The sequence below is a fragment of the Neodiprion lecontei genome, chromosome 2 (assembly GCF_021901455.1).
Source record: "Neodiprion lecontei isolate iyNeoLeco1 chromosome 2, iyNeoLeco1.1, whole genome shotgun sequence".
NCBI lineage: Eukaryota > Metazoa > Arthropoda > Insecta > Hymenoptera > Diprionidae > Neodiprion > Neodiprion lecontei.
The window spans coordinates 25,839,351-25,855,455 of record NC_060261.1 but is presented as its reverse complement, the minus strand read 5'-3'; the positions used below and the strand labels follow the sequence as shown (position 1 = coordinate 25,855,455).

At 34.4% G+C, this 16,105-nt stretch overlaps 1 protein-coding gene across 1 annotated transcript in view; it reads left to right on the top strand.

The window, feature by feature from the left end:
• Positions 1-13,242, top strand: part of LOC107218915 (ornithine decarboxylase 1) — a 38,272-nt gene extending 25,030 nt beyond the window's left edge. Inside the window, exons 6-9 of the mRNA XM_015656956.2 lie at positions 1,255-1,594; positions 3,453-3,667; positions 4,403-4,611; positions 11,676-13,242. Of these exons, the coding sequence (XP_015512442.1) occupies positions 1,255-1,594; positions 3,453-3,667; positions 4,403-4,611; positions 11,676-11,892 (981 nt within the window). The 3' untranslated portion in view covers positions 11,893-13,242. The remainder of the gene's footprint in view (positions 1-1,254; positions 1,595-3,452; positions 3,668-4,402; positions 4,612-11,675) is intronic.
• Positions 13,243-16,105: the final 2,863 nt, after the last annotated feature.

The following is a 16,105-nucleotide window of genomic DNA, read 5'->3' as shown; positions in this document are numbered from 1 at the left end:
TGTGGAATTATTTTCCGAATCCTGACGCTTCAATAAATATAAGTATGAAAAATTACAAAAATTTCACTGGTGTACCTTTTTAGATTACATATAGCAGAACTCCTATATGAGGGATTCTCCGTCAACTCGGCCACTTTTTTTTCGACCATCTCAGATCTGCCCCATAATTGGTTATATCAAAGTACTACTAAAAGGTACTCTATGTGAATTTTTTCAGATTTTTTAATTCATTATTTGAGAAATTGCCGTTTTCTTTTCAAATGAATACATCTCGGAAACTTGAAGTAACTGAAAAAAAATGACTCTACATAAAAAAATTAATTTGTGTGGTTTCATTTTTTTTTACCCTAGAACCTCGATCTGTGCCTCTCTGGCGATTTTTTGGCGATATTGTCACACATATTGGAAAACTCTGTAATTTCTTCAGTAAAAAGAAAGGGTCCTTTTTGAATAAAAAAAAATAATTTTTTCCTTTTTTGGTAAAAAATCAGCGTTACCGGAACGTTAAAAATTTTTTCAAAAATTCCTCTCGAAAGCTAACAAAAAACTACAACTTTTATGTAGAGTCATTTTTTTTCAGTTACTTCAAGTTTCCGAGATATATTCATTTGAAAAAAAAATGGTAATTTCTCAAATAATGAATTAAAAAATCTGAAAAAATTCGCATAGAGTACCTTTTAGTAGTACTTTGATATAACCAATTATGGGGCAGATCTGAGATGGTCGAAAAAAAAGTGGCCGAGTTGACGGAGAATCCCTCATATGTATATTCGAACGATTTAAATTCGACTTGCCCTACTTTGAATGGGAAGTTGCTTCACCTACTCTTTTCAATGCCCTTACTTTACTGCGCAATACGTAGAGTGAATATATTGGAGTTCCACTGTAGTAAGAATTGCAGCTAATCAATTTATAGTGATTAAAATAACTCACAGTTATAAAGAAATAAAATTAAATTTTACTAACACAACTTTCTCAAAAACGATATTACAAACAACTGAAAAATGATAGCCTTAACATAAAACAATTCATTCTAAACCACTGACTTATCTACAGAATCACTTCGTTTCATCAGTAAGGATGTTAATCCATTCATTTTCACCATCACTGGCACGGTTAATATTACTGGAGATTTTTTAACCGTTTTCCTCCTTTTTATAAGTTTTGATTCAATTCTGTTGATCCTTAAGTTAACGTACTGCCAGTGATCATCAAATTTAAATGCAAGCTAATTTTTGTCCTTAATGTGAATAGGTGGTGATCCGTATCCGCTGCGATGCTGAAGTTGCACAATGCCCGTTAGGTATGAAATTTGGCTGCGATCCAACTCACGAAGCTCCAAAGCTTCTTCATATCGCCCGCATGCTGGGACTGAATGTGGTGGGAATCAGCTTTCATGTGGGATCCGGTTGTCAAGATCCTCCTGTTTTCCAGAGAGCCATACGTCACGCTAGGGTTCTCTTCAATTTGGCTTTGGATCTTGGCTTCAAGCCGTATTTACTTGATCTTGGAGGTGGTTATCCAGGAGCCACAGGAACTTCCATCGACAAAATTGCTGAAGTCATAAATGAGGCATTAATGGAATGCTTCCCAAGTAAGAAATCTTTGCTATCGACAGTTTACTATTTTTGAAGATGCTAAAAAAATCCTCCATGCTATCGGTGTAGGAACTAAGTATCTGATATATGATTAGTCTAACTATTCAAAATATTGTCGTCAGATAAGTGGATTAAACGTTGAACTCTGTTTAATCTCTTTAAGGATGCATGCGACGTTCAGTCAACAAAAACGTGAACGAGTCGAGCTTTGAAAAGTATCACTAAAGTTAATCCAGTTAAATCTGACTAAACAAACTACCATGAGTATGGGGGAAAAATTTTCAAACACTTAATTTTAAGGTTAAACACCTCATTACTTTAACAACGTCAGAGAAGTTGCATTATCCTACCATTTTTCATTGGAAAATCCGTATTGTTTGGCCAATTCTGATGAAGAATAGCTTGTATTATTTGTAAATAATTTCGCTGCAGATTATCTGACAATGAGCTTTATTTTGAATGAAAATAGCTAATATCTTTCTGCTGAATCATAGGTTCATCATATGTAAATCATAAATATCGTATATTCTGGATTCTTATTGCGAACGAACTCCAAAAAAATCGGTCTCAAAAAATTTCTTATTACAGTGACATCCCGTTCATACGTTTCTCACTTGTAGTTTTTTTCGTTTTGTTCGTTAAATTCACGTGGACCTGGTAGTTTCTGCCTATAGACCAGGCAAAAAATATTTATTTGTACGTTACTTGTCGGTAGCTCCTTTTTCTATTTACTCAAATGTTATAAACACGGTTGATGTTTTAATCAAGATTAATGTTTCAATCAAGATTAATGTGTCATGTGCCTGCTATTACATTTTACAATCAACAAAAATACGCGAGCTAAAATGCATCGTAAACGCAAGAGTCGAAATCTCATAGTTTGCGGACAGAGTGGACTAATAGCGAGACGTGTCATATTTATATTATTGAATCCAATGAATGGCCATAGCTGGGTAAACATACCAAAAGTGCCCCTGCTCGGAATGGATTCTGCAAGTGCCCTTTCGACTACCATGTCAGTAACGTCAATTTTGAGATAAAATTTTCTTCCTACATTATTAATCTTTATACCGCGAAACTGATTAAATATATTCTTTACGTGTGATTAGAACTTTGTATAGATGATATATCAGATATAGGCACAACATTTTAGGACTTTTTAAGGAGATTAAAGCTCATCAAATCAAGGTGGTCTAAAAGTAAAAAATGTGGAAGAAATGTGGAACATGGTAATAACTAATGAATACAGATTTTATACAGTCGATAATTCAAGTTACAGCTCATATCCTTCTATTTATATATTATTCGGTATCCTTATATATTATTCGATATTAGTCAATTTCGCTACAAATACAATAACGAAATGATATTATGAAGCTTTTTTGAATCATAAATTGAGAATAAATATTAAATTTGGAAAAAATTGACTCTAATGATGTCAGTTATATGTCATAATTGCCATCCCTTTTGAAAAATGTATAAACGAAATTCCAGTGTAATTCATTTACAAATAATATCAAATGCGAATAGTAATGGCTCGTGGCCATTTAAGCATGATTTACTCATAATATTTTCTTTAAAAAATTGTGAATTGTGAAATATCTTACACATTTCCATGTCCTTAATATTGATAGTTATAAGGTGTTTACAGTTGAATTTTAGTATTTCAATATTGTTTTTCTGGATTACAGAATTTTTTTAAATCAGATTTAACTTGATTCGCTTCACTTTCACCCTTGCATTTTTCTTTTATCATGTTTCGCCTTACACTTCATAAATCCTTATCTCTATCATCAATCTAAGCAGATGATTTATTAAATTCATAATTCAATTTCGACTAATTTATCATTGCAGCTGAAGATGTCCACGTCATCGCTGAACCTGGTCGCTTCTACGTGGCTTCTGCTTTTACTCTGGCAACAAGTATCCATAGCAAGCGATATGTGCGCCAAGATCCAACATCACCAAATACCGTCACACATGTAATGTATTACATCAATGATGGGGTTTACGGTTCTTTCAACTGCCTTCTGTACGATCATCAACGTGTCACTCCTCTTCCACTCAAGGTTGTTACTGTTAAATTATTTAAATAATTCTTTGTTTTATTTTGACACTCAAAATACCCACATTAATTTTGAAGACAATTGAGATAAAATACAGTAAGCTCGAAATGCAAATGATTCCAAGAAAAAGATGATAGATGGTAAAAAAACTTGAAAGTATTATGAATGCATAACTATTCTGCAATCTAAGAATGAAAAGTGATATTTTCGATGTATTTGCAAAAAGTAACAGAATTGTCCAAAAGTTTTTAAATTCTCAGTAAATTTTGATGTCACACTTCGTTGGGCAAAATTTATAGTGCACCATTTCTAGATAACGAACCGAAATAACATTATGCGATTTGATGATTGTCCGCGAAATATAGTGTAATTACTGAGTATTTGTAGACATATTCTTCGAAAAAAATTCTCGTTATTGTCGGAACTTGATGAAACTGCTCTTACTTTGATAATGAGATTACATTTCCAAAAAAGTTCACTATGGTAATATAAGTTCTTTACCTTTTCTCTATTTTGTGATATCCGCATTTAAGGTATGTAAGACTACTGTGAATTTTTAAGGAAGCCAACTTGTGACTCTCACAATAACTGCCAACCTAGCTGAATTGGCAAAAAGCATCTAGTCATTTTTAGCAACATGTCAAAGTCTGTTTTATCAAATACTCACAGTACATCGTCAGTATTTACGATAAAGAATAAATGGGGAAAAGTGTCTAAACAAATTTTATTTTATAACAGAAAGCCTGCGGAAAGATGATTCAGTCAAGTATTTGGGGACCAACATGTGATGGCCTTGACCAAGTTGTTGAAAATGTTTTACTGCAAGATATGGATCTGGGAGAATGGATCATTTTTGAAAATATGGGTGCATATACTTTGCCTGTCGCATCTCAGTTTAATGGATTTCCTGTGCCTAAGGTCCATGTTGTTGCAGATGAAAGCGTTTGGTAAGTTTTTTACTTCAAGCAGCAGATTATTAAATGGAGTACTTCACAGTGTTGGTCAACTTGTTTAGACTATTTTTAACGTTTCGGTCGGACCCAATAATCTCAAGTAACCTAGACTTGAGGTCAAATGTTATACCAACACACATCAGCTTAATACTTAATACATGACTGGAGGGTTAACCTATAAATTATCCCATATTGGGAATAAAATCAAGTTCATTGATTATTACGAATAGTGTGATGGCTGTTAGATGATACAAATAATGTTTGGATCAATAACTTTAGATTTATATTATATGTGGATAAACAAAAAAAATTATCCCATCAAACTGCTAACTTCATTATTGTGTAGTACCCTGAAGATGGTCGACTGGGTCTGGGTAATACATCAAAAATAAAACTCGTTTATCGGAGTTGACCATTACCGATGAAGTACTTTATTCAATTTTACCTGATCATGAACTTAAAATCGTCAAGAGAATATTTCTAAACTAATTTACAGCTACACTGTGCTCGTTGTTGACAAAACTGTGCAGTTTGCTCATAAGGGATACGTTAGCTTTAATTCCGTATAGAATTGGGCGTAAACAATGAAAACTGAGAAATCAAAAAATATCAAATAGCATTAGAAGAAGAAGTATACAGCAAGATAATGTTTCTATAATAGATTAAATGTACTATCAAACGGCATTGAAGATCTCACATTTTGCAGTTTGGTAGCTAAAGCATCTATGGAGTTGCATCATTTATGAATGAAGTCGTTAGTAGATTTGAAAAGTCACATATTCATCTCATACTCAATTTCTTGTCCCAGTTTGATCTGAATCAGCAAAGTTATTTTGATATGGAAAATTTCCAAGTTTTCCAAGTATCCAAGTTTTGGCCATGCAAAATTTCATACACTAATCAGACATCATAGGAATGTATAACATGTAACGGCCATACTCACCATATGGGAAACTAAAGGGAATATGAGCGCTAGCAAATGCCTGCAATGTGCAACACAATAAACTCTCAAGGAAATAACTGAAAGTGTATGAAGTTAAGCAAACGTATAACCTATTTAAGAAAGGGTAAAATAGGAAGTAGGAATGTTGTTGGGTGCCGTAATGGCCAAGAGACAATGTTCAAGAATGAAGACAATTTCAATCACAAACGAAAAGAAGATGATCAGCTGCTCTCAGCAGTTAACCTTGATCTTGCAGGATGCTCAGCAGGATGGGGGTGATGAATGAAATAAAATACGTAGATAAAGTAGGGAATTTTTGGAAGGTAGGTAAGACAGGTCTCGAATATGCTATCTTTTTGTATACAACTTCTATCAGCCGATAATATAAAACACAATTGAGTCCCCTTGGCGCGTCGTGGAAGGTGACAGGAAGAGTGGAGAGAAGGAAAAGTATATTGTTATAATCAAACGAAAATACATCAAATTTACCTTGTATATCTCAAACAAGAGAATGAGAATAATTTACGTCTACAATAAAATAATAATTTCCGTTACGAATCTTTGAAAGAGACGTGTTATGGGTGACTATATAAATGACAAACGAGCAACTACAACACGAAATGAAACCTCCGTATTAAATAATTATTCGGAAACAATTTACTATTACTACTATTAAATCGAATATTTACTTAAAATACAGACTAGACAATAATCGAGACGTTAAACAGGGACAAGAGGGAATTATATCAAATATAAATAGCTGACAGGGAACGCTGCGCAAAAATTAAAGTGATGATCACCTGTGAGCAACACGGATTCACGTATCAACAATTTATCTGCGAAGGCATTAAACTAACGTTTCTCAATGACGGTTCACAAATATATGGTATGAATGCTAGATGTGGGCGAAATAATAAAAAGATGCTACTCATACTACAAATACATGCATTGTAACACACGTACAGAGGGCAGGGATGATACAGACGATAATACAATAACAATGAAAATACAAGACATTATTTTATACCCGAAAGAAGAAGAGATGAAACTCTTAACATAAGCTAATGAACACACGAAAACTGAGAGAAAAACAACCGGTCAAGAACCCGACAATGGTGGTTTCGACTGGTGGCGTCTTATTCTAACAGGACAATTTCACTTAGCTAATCTCAAAGATAATAACTCGGTGAGTCAGCGATAACGAAAGCCTACTTACAAATGAATGGTGTTAATAATCCGTACGGCAAAATAAACAAAAATACAGGGATTAAGATAATGTAAAGAGACAATTAAGATAAAGAGAAGATGCACGTCAGGTCGTACTGTTAGCAGGACGAGCAGTGACGCTATCATGGCGTTCTTTTCATTTTTTCGAAAGCGTCGTCAAAACATGGAATAGGCGACAGTCTGAAGGATGGTGTAAGGAGTAAGTTGCGCTTGATAGAGGACCAATTTTCATACAAGGTCGCGCATTCCACCAGTTGACGTCACAGCAAGTCATAGTAAGCCTACAGCGCATGCGTACGTACAAATTACAACATAACCCAACTATTACTTCGATAAACGTATAAACATACATGGTGAGTCACGCATCGCCTTGACGCGCATCGTTTCACGAATTCAATCAAATGTTAAACTGTTCGGTTAAGGGCTGTAAGAATCGTGGTAGGACCTGCAAAGGTAAAAGTATTCACATTTCCGCCATGCGTGAATGGAAGAATTCAGTCAATGTTTCATGTGTAACATTTTAATCTACCTTGAATCTTTCAATAGTTTTAAATTGACCGCCTGTTGTGACGTCAACTGGTGGAATGTTTCTATTGGTTCATCTGAAAAGCTGCGCTGTAGCACACCTTACTCCTTACACCATGGTCTGAAGATGCCCTTGTTGAGAGGACTCAAGGAGATGCTCACCGATAGGTGTCCCGGCAGCGCTCGCGATGCTCAGCTGTTTCTCCGGGTCTCTGTCATGATTTGAGAGGCAATGAACCGTCAGCTTGAGCAGGGTCAAGCAAGAGTACTTCCAGGCAATGTCGATAGTTGGGCAGTTATTAGCCCACCAAAGAAGAGTTTGCGCCCGCTCTCGGTAGATGGGACTGCAATGCGGAACTACGGGACTCCGCAGTTTGATACTTCGATGGTAGATTTTGCCAAGAGTAGCAGAATCGGTTTGAATGTGACCCGATGTCACGGCGGCTTAACCCAGTTTGGTTCGTCCCATCAGTTGGTTGACATAGTCTTGGTGATTGACAGTATTGACAATGGTTCTGAAGATATTCCAGAACTCATGTAACAGAGACCCAGATACTCCGGCTGAGGCATTGAAGCATCTGCCAAGGGTGATAACGGGAAGTTATAGCGTGCTCGTGTTCGGAGATGATTACGGCCAGTTAGGTATTGGCAGCATCCTTCTGGCAGTATGGCCTTGTTCTGGTGACTGTCTCGGTTGTCGGTAACGGCATTGCCTCAGGCCGCTCGCTCATGGGTAGGGATCACAAGTCCGGGACATGGGGACACATATTTACAAACAAAAGGGATATGAAAATATTCTAGGTAATTTTATTTTCGACCATATCTTCTGCCGGGACTGCTCATCGCTACCATTTATTACGACAAATAAGTTGGATGTGGCGGTCCATAACATGCGTTATAAACGCAATGTTATACGCAATAACGATAAAGTGTACAGCAAAGGCCATAGGACGATAAGCACAGTGAATCGGCTCAAGAAGGATCATCATTTGAGGGTATATCGGTACTAATAAGATACGTTGATTCTGAAGGCTTCAGATCTTTATCTACTTTGGTTTTTGAATAAATCGAAAAAAACAGAAAATCAATAAAAAAATTCCTCAGAAACGGCTTGACCAATTTAAATGAAATTTGGTCACATCATATAGCTATATAAAGGCTATGATCGGGAAAAATAACAACTCATAATCTTCATAATAACCATTTGAAATAGGCGATTTTTCTCGACATTTTTTTTTTCTCTATGATGACGTTTTCGTACAACTTTGAAACTAATTTTTCTTATACCTTTTTTGTTGTAGAATAACCTCTCAAATCCACAAATCTATCGAAAAGGTACGCCATATTGAGAATAATAAAAAATCGATTTTTTAAATGTAAATACCGATTTATTTCAATGTTTTTACCCTTGAAACAACAGAAACGAAGCTTATCCGATCACTTTATAAGTGCAGATAACATAAAATATTTAAAACAATAATGTGGAAACAATTTTTTTTTTTTTGTATCAAAATACTTTAATATTCAAAAATCAATTATAAACTATGCTTTTGCATACTTATAATGAAACTACACCTTAGAGGATATAAGCGTTCCCTCTCAATTATCAGTTCGTTCGGCAACCATAAGATGGCGCTCTTATTTAATGTTGGTAACACCACTATTTTATCACCGACGAAAAACCATCAGACCTGTGGCTTCAAATTGTTCACTAGTTGATAGCATGCAGTTAGATAGCTAACGTAATAAATATTAATTGTCGAAATTAAAAATGAGTTTTGTTCGTACTTTTGTCTTGATTTAATAATTAATATAATTCAATGATGTTTTCTGTGAATGAAAGTATGTCTGCGTCTAAAAGTAATAATTCGAAGTATTGCATTTGTTCAGAATTCATCAAAAAAATATCGGGCACTTTGGAGTCACAAGTGCACGGTCAAAGATAGTCGAAAACGTTTTTGTATCTTCATCGGATTGTATGTTTTGGAGTGCTTGATATTTTTTTTAATGAATTTTGAACAAATATAACACTTCGAATTATTACTTTTAGACGCAGAGATACTTTCAGTCACATGAAAAAATCGTTGAATAATATTAATTATTATATATTAGAATATAAAATGTATACATGTCATCTACACACTAATATTCTATAATGGTGCTCTGAAGAGACGAAATTCTTAACACATGCAAATACAGGCACACGAAAACAAATTCGAACTTACAGGTGATGAGAGAAATTAAAGACAACAGAGTCAGGGTGGCTAGGTGGTCTAGTGGAGTAAGGCTCCGGACAAGCATCTCTAGACGCTAGGTTCGACTCCTGGCTCCGGCGTTAATTTTTCGAAATCGTTCGTTTTTATATTAAAAAAATGGATTTTTTATTATTCTCAATATGGCGTACCTTTTCGATCGATTTGTGGATTTGACAAGGGGAATGCCAAGGTTGGGAAATGAAGTTTGGGGCGGGGCGGTGCGTGGATGCAGTACTACCCCATAGTGTTACAATGCCCAAGCCATAGGGCTAGATGGCCAGCCATTTACGAAAAAAACGCTCCAAAAGTTTCGTTCCTATCGTGTGTACCCGAAAGTATTCGCTGGTAACCAAGCGGCCCGGTGGCCGAGGTGGTAGTTGGCAAGCGTAGCACGCCGAAGGTTCCGTGTTCGAACCCTCTGTTCCTGATTCATTTTTGTTCTTTTCTTATACTTTCTTTCTTCAAATTATTGTTTATTTGACTTATCAATAAGTCAATTTATTAAAATCATAATTATATAATAAATATTTAAAAAAAAACAAGTTTTCAATTTGAACTTCATTGTACAGTTATTTTTCAATAAAGAAAAGTAAATGGATACGTTGAAAGCACGAAGCAAGAATTTTTTTAAAAATATTTATTATATAATTATGATTATAATAAATTAACTTATTGATAAGTCAAATAAACAATAATTTGAAGAAAGAAAGTATAAAAAAAGGAAAAAAAAAATCAGGAACACAGGGTTCGAACACTGAACCTTGGGCGTGCTACGCTTGCCAGATACCACCTCGGCCACCGGGCCGCTTGGTTAACAGCGAATACTTTCGGGTACATACGGTACGAATGATATTTTTGGAGCGTTTTTCTCGTAAATGGCTGGCCATCTAGCCCTATGGCTTGGGCATTGTAACACTATGGGGCAGTACTGCAACCACGCACCACCCCACCCCAAACTTCATTTCTCAACCTTGGCGTCCCCCTTGTGAGAGGTTATTCTACAAGAAAAAAGGTATAAAAAAAAATTATTTTCAAAATTGTACGAAAACGTTATCATAGAGAAAAAAAATAATTTCGAGAAAAATCACCTGTTTCAAATAGTTATTATGAAGATTATGAGTTGTTATTTTTCCCGATTTATAGCCTTTATATAGCTCTATGATGTGACCAAATTTCATTTAACTCGGTCAAGCCGTTTTTGAGAAAAAAATTTGTTTCTGATTTTGTTTTTTTCGATTTATTCAAAAACCAAAGTAGATAAAGATCTGAAGCTTGCAGAATCAACGTATCTTATTAGTACCAACATACCCTCAAATGATGATCCAGATATCCTTCTTGAGCCGATTCACTATGCTTATCGTCCTATAGCCTTTAGACGAAAATTTCATGAAAATTAAGAGTAAATCGTACACTGATTAAGAATTGTTCATCCAAATTTCAATTATTTTCCTTTTGTAATTGAAGATGACACTAAAATTGAGAAAGTCTCACAGCACATTGTTAGTAGATTTGTAAGTTTTCAAACAGAATTTATCCAAGTCACCCAAATCATTCGTTTGGAATTCAAAAGCTTGGAGTGAATGATTTTCTGAACTGAATCCATTTAGTAGTTTCGTAAAAATTTTCTCTATTTACTTTTTATCCTTCTAATAATAGTGGAGTATGAGGTGCGAAACAAATATAAAGTGCCCTAAAGATACTCTGAAATTATCAAAAAGATTTTCAAGTTGCCGCACCGAGACCTGAATACTTCAGGCCAGGTAATTTCTCTTTTATTGACACTGTGAGTTTTCAATTTACGGAAATATTAAGGAGGTATCCACTCCTGAAGTCAAATGTACACTGTAAAATAAAACTTGCTGTCAAGTCATTTAAGTTAATTAAAGTTGCTCGAACTCTTGTGAAGTCAGTTGCAGTTATAAAGCCATTTTAAGTCTTGAAGTTCTGAAGTCAGGTGAACTATATCCATGTTTTGGAATAGTCACCCCCCAGGAAATGCGGATCTTTACAGCATCGATTCCAATCACTTACAGAGCTTACACGCAATATTGCACGCTATCACTTGTTTAACGGTTTCTTAATTGACAATATTGTCTTCTTTTGTTTAGGCTCCTGCTTAAGGATGCGTTTCCTCTCACCGAAGATCATTTTGTTATTGGCAACACACCGGCTACTTTGCGACTTGGTCTTGATATTGGTGGCACAAATATGGATACCTGGAACAATTCCGGGATCGACTTGGCTCCACCAGAAATGTTGGCTGCATCCCCTGTTGCTACAGCTTCCTTCTTATACGATTACGTCGACGTCGATAGAATTGATTAAAAAAAAATAAGAAAAGTAATTCCAACCTAAAGACTCGTTAAATACTGCTCGATGCTTTATACAAAACAATGGCGTGTTCAACTGGTTATCGAGTGTGTCTATTGCATCGCCATATACACGAAGCCAATGCAATGGTTTTCGTGGTCTCATGTATTTACTTGTAAACACAACTTATTCCATAACTAAAAACTTTCACAATCAATTTTGTACCAATTATAGAAAAAGTGATTGACAAATTGACGTGAACGATATTTATTTATTTATTTTTTTATTCAAGTACAGTTGATACAGCTAATTTAATTGAGCATCAGCAGCGTGGATCAATTACAAGCTAAATTACTTGGGTCTCTTTGCTATTTTGAAATTCCTTAATTTAGTGCTTTCAAACGAGTCTTTAAATAATGATTCCAGGTAGAGTGTTTGGTCTTTCAAGTGCAATAGGCAGGCAAATCTGATCAGCAAAAACATTACTAACGTATTGACAATATAATTTTATGAGAACTTATCACGGATCAAAATGACAATTCCTAATGCTGAATGTCCTAATATTCAAGTGTGTCCGTAAGTCATTTTTAAAATTCCTTGGGTATTTGGCTGTTTTAAAAATTGAAATTAATTACTTATATGAAAATTTCGTAGATATTTCGGATATTCTGGTTCCACTTGAAATAAGCAGATAAAAAGTCTACCTTCTAGCTTATGATTAAATAGTAATGTACAATTATTACCAAGCATTTAATTAGAATCTCTGATAGATTTTAGTTTTGAATGTGAACTGGAAAGCACTCGCATTGAGACCATATATTATGTATTGCCCGATGATCTATTTTCAATTGTGCCACTCCCTCATTTGTTTCTAAATTAAAAAAAAACGAAAATTTTGATTCCAATATGAAAGTAAAATAATAACACTAGAAGATAAAAATCACGTGTATTTTAAATGGAAAACTTCGCGTCGTTACAGTGGATGGTAAAAATCAAGTTAGAACATTTACGTTCGGCTGAAAATTATTGTTTTTTCATTTAGAAAGAGGTGAGGGAGCGACAGAATTTAAATTCCAACATCGGGTAAATAAGAACTACCCTAGAATATACAACGGTAAATTTGCCTGCTCCGGCTTTATATCAGAATTATGTCCAGTGTCAAAATCTCTCATTCTTGAAAATACATTTACATTTCTCTTACATTTCTTAAAGATGACACAAGAATTCAAAAATGATTTATGATTAATATTATAGCGTATTAATATGATTATATTCATTTATTATCACCTTGAGCCGGCCGGTTGAGGCTTGAATACATTTAAAAAAGCTCATTAGCTAATGAAAATACTGAGAGTAGCAACTGGAGAAAAAAATCTTTCATAAAGTTCACAATTTACGTTGGAACAGGACAAACAGATATTTCGCAATAAATTAAAATCTCATCATTTCGGACAACCTTTCATACAACAGTGATATTTTCATTTCAGCCAAGAAATCTTACCAGTCTGACAAAGCAGCATTATGGTTACTTCTGTGATCTGAAATATGAAATCGATGTTCTCAATGTGAAAGTAATCAATTACATTTATATGTATTAAATGATGTTCATTCTTTGTTGCACTTATAATTTTTAACATTGCTTGGGAATCTGCTTTCATTTTTTTTTTCAATACTTTTCATGTTTGTTCTATATTTGATGTGTACTCTTAGTGTAATTGTATCGTGTAACAATACTGTGGCTCAATGTAAAGCCGCCAAGGTATAATATATGACGCATAGTCACTTTTGCACATATATATGTAGCTATCAACAATTTTTTTACGATTTTTTTATCGTTATTTTTTTTGTAATTGGGATTGCGTAGTTCTATGACCAAATTTATTATTATGCACAGAAGGAGCGAAATGTTAAAACACATACTGAAGATATTGGATTAAAAAATTGATGTCATTCAGAATACAATTGCTGCTTATACAGTAGCTTACTTAAGAAAAGATAATCTGTAGGAAAGCTAGTTATCTGAGGCATTGAGGCAGCTGTCACAGAAAGCAAAAAGATAATGAAGTTTTAATTAATTACTATTCTAATTGTATTATATTTAGTACATGATCAGTGTCGTTATTATTATGATTATTATTATTATTGTTATTTAGTAACATGCAACCAGAGTTTAAATGAATAAAACAACTTTGAATGAACCGAGGGATTACCTAACAGTTAATTATTTCACGATTTCTCAGCTATAAAAATGGTACAAAAAAAATTCATTTAATCATAATATTTTAATATCCATGACATGTCTCAATCATCTACGGAGTATTGTATGTTTAAAATATTTTAAAAACAGGATATTGTAACTAATCAAAATATGTCACACCAATTTGTTTGTGAATGAAAATTTACTTACTCGTACATTGTATTGATACAGTGATCGTAAAAGGAAAACGAAGTCTGGCTGGATAAAACTAAAATAAAGGTAAGTTACCGTTACACTAACTTCATATGTTATGTTGGATATTCGTTGACCTTCGCAAGTCTCGTGTCGTGACGTTTTGGGCTACTGTAATCACGTCTAGAATATTCGAATTTCATTCGGTACAAGTGTACAGTGTTACTATGGGGAAAGCAAGGAGGATGGGATAAGGCGCCAATGTTAAGCTTCGTACAGTTTTGCAGCGCCTCTGTTGAGTCAGGGCGGAACTAACGACTCCCACCACTGCGATACGCGCGGATTTTGAATCTCATGATAATGAAAGCAAACATGATCACTTGAAATTCATCATATTATGCGGACATACCTTAACGTTGACAAATTGTTAAAAGTCGTATATTAGTGTCACACTAATTACTGGTTACACTAATATACGACTTTTAACAACTCTCCAACGGTAAGGTATGTCGGCATTATATGATGAGTTTCAAATTAAGCAGTCATGCTTTGAAGTTAAGAAAAGTTAGAAGCTTCAATAAAGGTATTATTTATTGTAGTAGGGTGATGTTCATTGGCATGAAATAAAAAGATAAAACTTTCTACATGTGACAAAAGTATTCATACATTTATTTGTTTTTTTCCTTTTTTGTAGCGCAAAATAAACATTTATTATTAAAATATCACAATGATCTTATTTTTCAGATAAATAATGCTTAATATTATTAATTAAATGTTTTAAGCCACACAGTATTTGTCATTTTTAATTTTTTTGTCTTTTTGTACTTCGCTTCGTATACTGTACATTATAATACGAAATACTTGATCTGATTGAATAGATATTTTTAAATAAACGAAAATAGATGTCTGCATGTACAAATTGTAGCCTTCAATGGCTCTAAAAATTTATGATTTTTTTAGAAGTTAATATACATACTACTGTTTTACAATCTTACCAAAATTACTGCCACATGCCAAATTCCGAAGACTGCTTCATTTTCCTGTGGCACATCTGTAAATTTATAATAGGTTAACACCGGGCATTCTTTTAAAGAAATGAGATACGTATAATGGTAAAATTATGGTCAACGATTGGTCCTGAAATCTTGTCTTCGATGCTTGACGAATGCCAAGCCGATCCGTTTTTTGGGCCATACAATCATGGTACAGCATCGCGGGTCAAAGGGGGACGAGGGTTCAGTTTCCAAATTTTGTCTGGCGGAAAATGTTTACTGCAGATACGAAAATCTTTCAGGTTGATGGTTTTCTCTCGTTCTGAAAATCTTATCCACTCCGCCACACTGAAAAAATAGATATCTCCATAGCTAGCACAAAATTCCAGTAATTCCAATACGCTACGTTACTATTCAAATGCGCGAATAAGAGAATATACGTACCGGTCTTCATTTTTCGGCAGCATGAAGAAATGAAAGTCGTCCTCCGAACGATTTCAGCAATTCACTTCGTCACACTTACGCGGCATTATTAATCGCTAATATTATATTTTTTATAACTAATAATGACCGAAAAATTGATTTTCGGTTTTTTACGGATAAACGTTTTTTGAACCGTCCCCCACCTAGGAAAAATTTGACGTTGCTGAAATATTTTTTTAACGTATTTTTTGGCCTGATAAAGAAATTTTTGAACTTTTGACCGTCACAATGGGTCCGCTTTTGAAATTTTTCAAAATGCGATTTTGGATTCGTGATCAACGATTCAAACAGCATTTAAGTACCAATTTTCGGCGAAGTCCGTCGATCCATTCCATTATTTTTTAAAAATAAAAGAGCGCGAAGT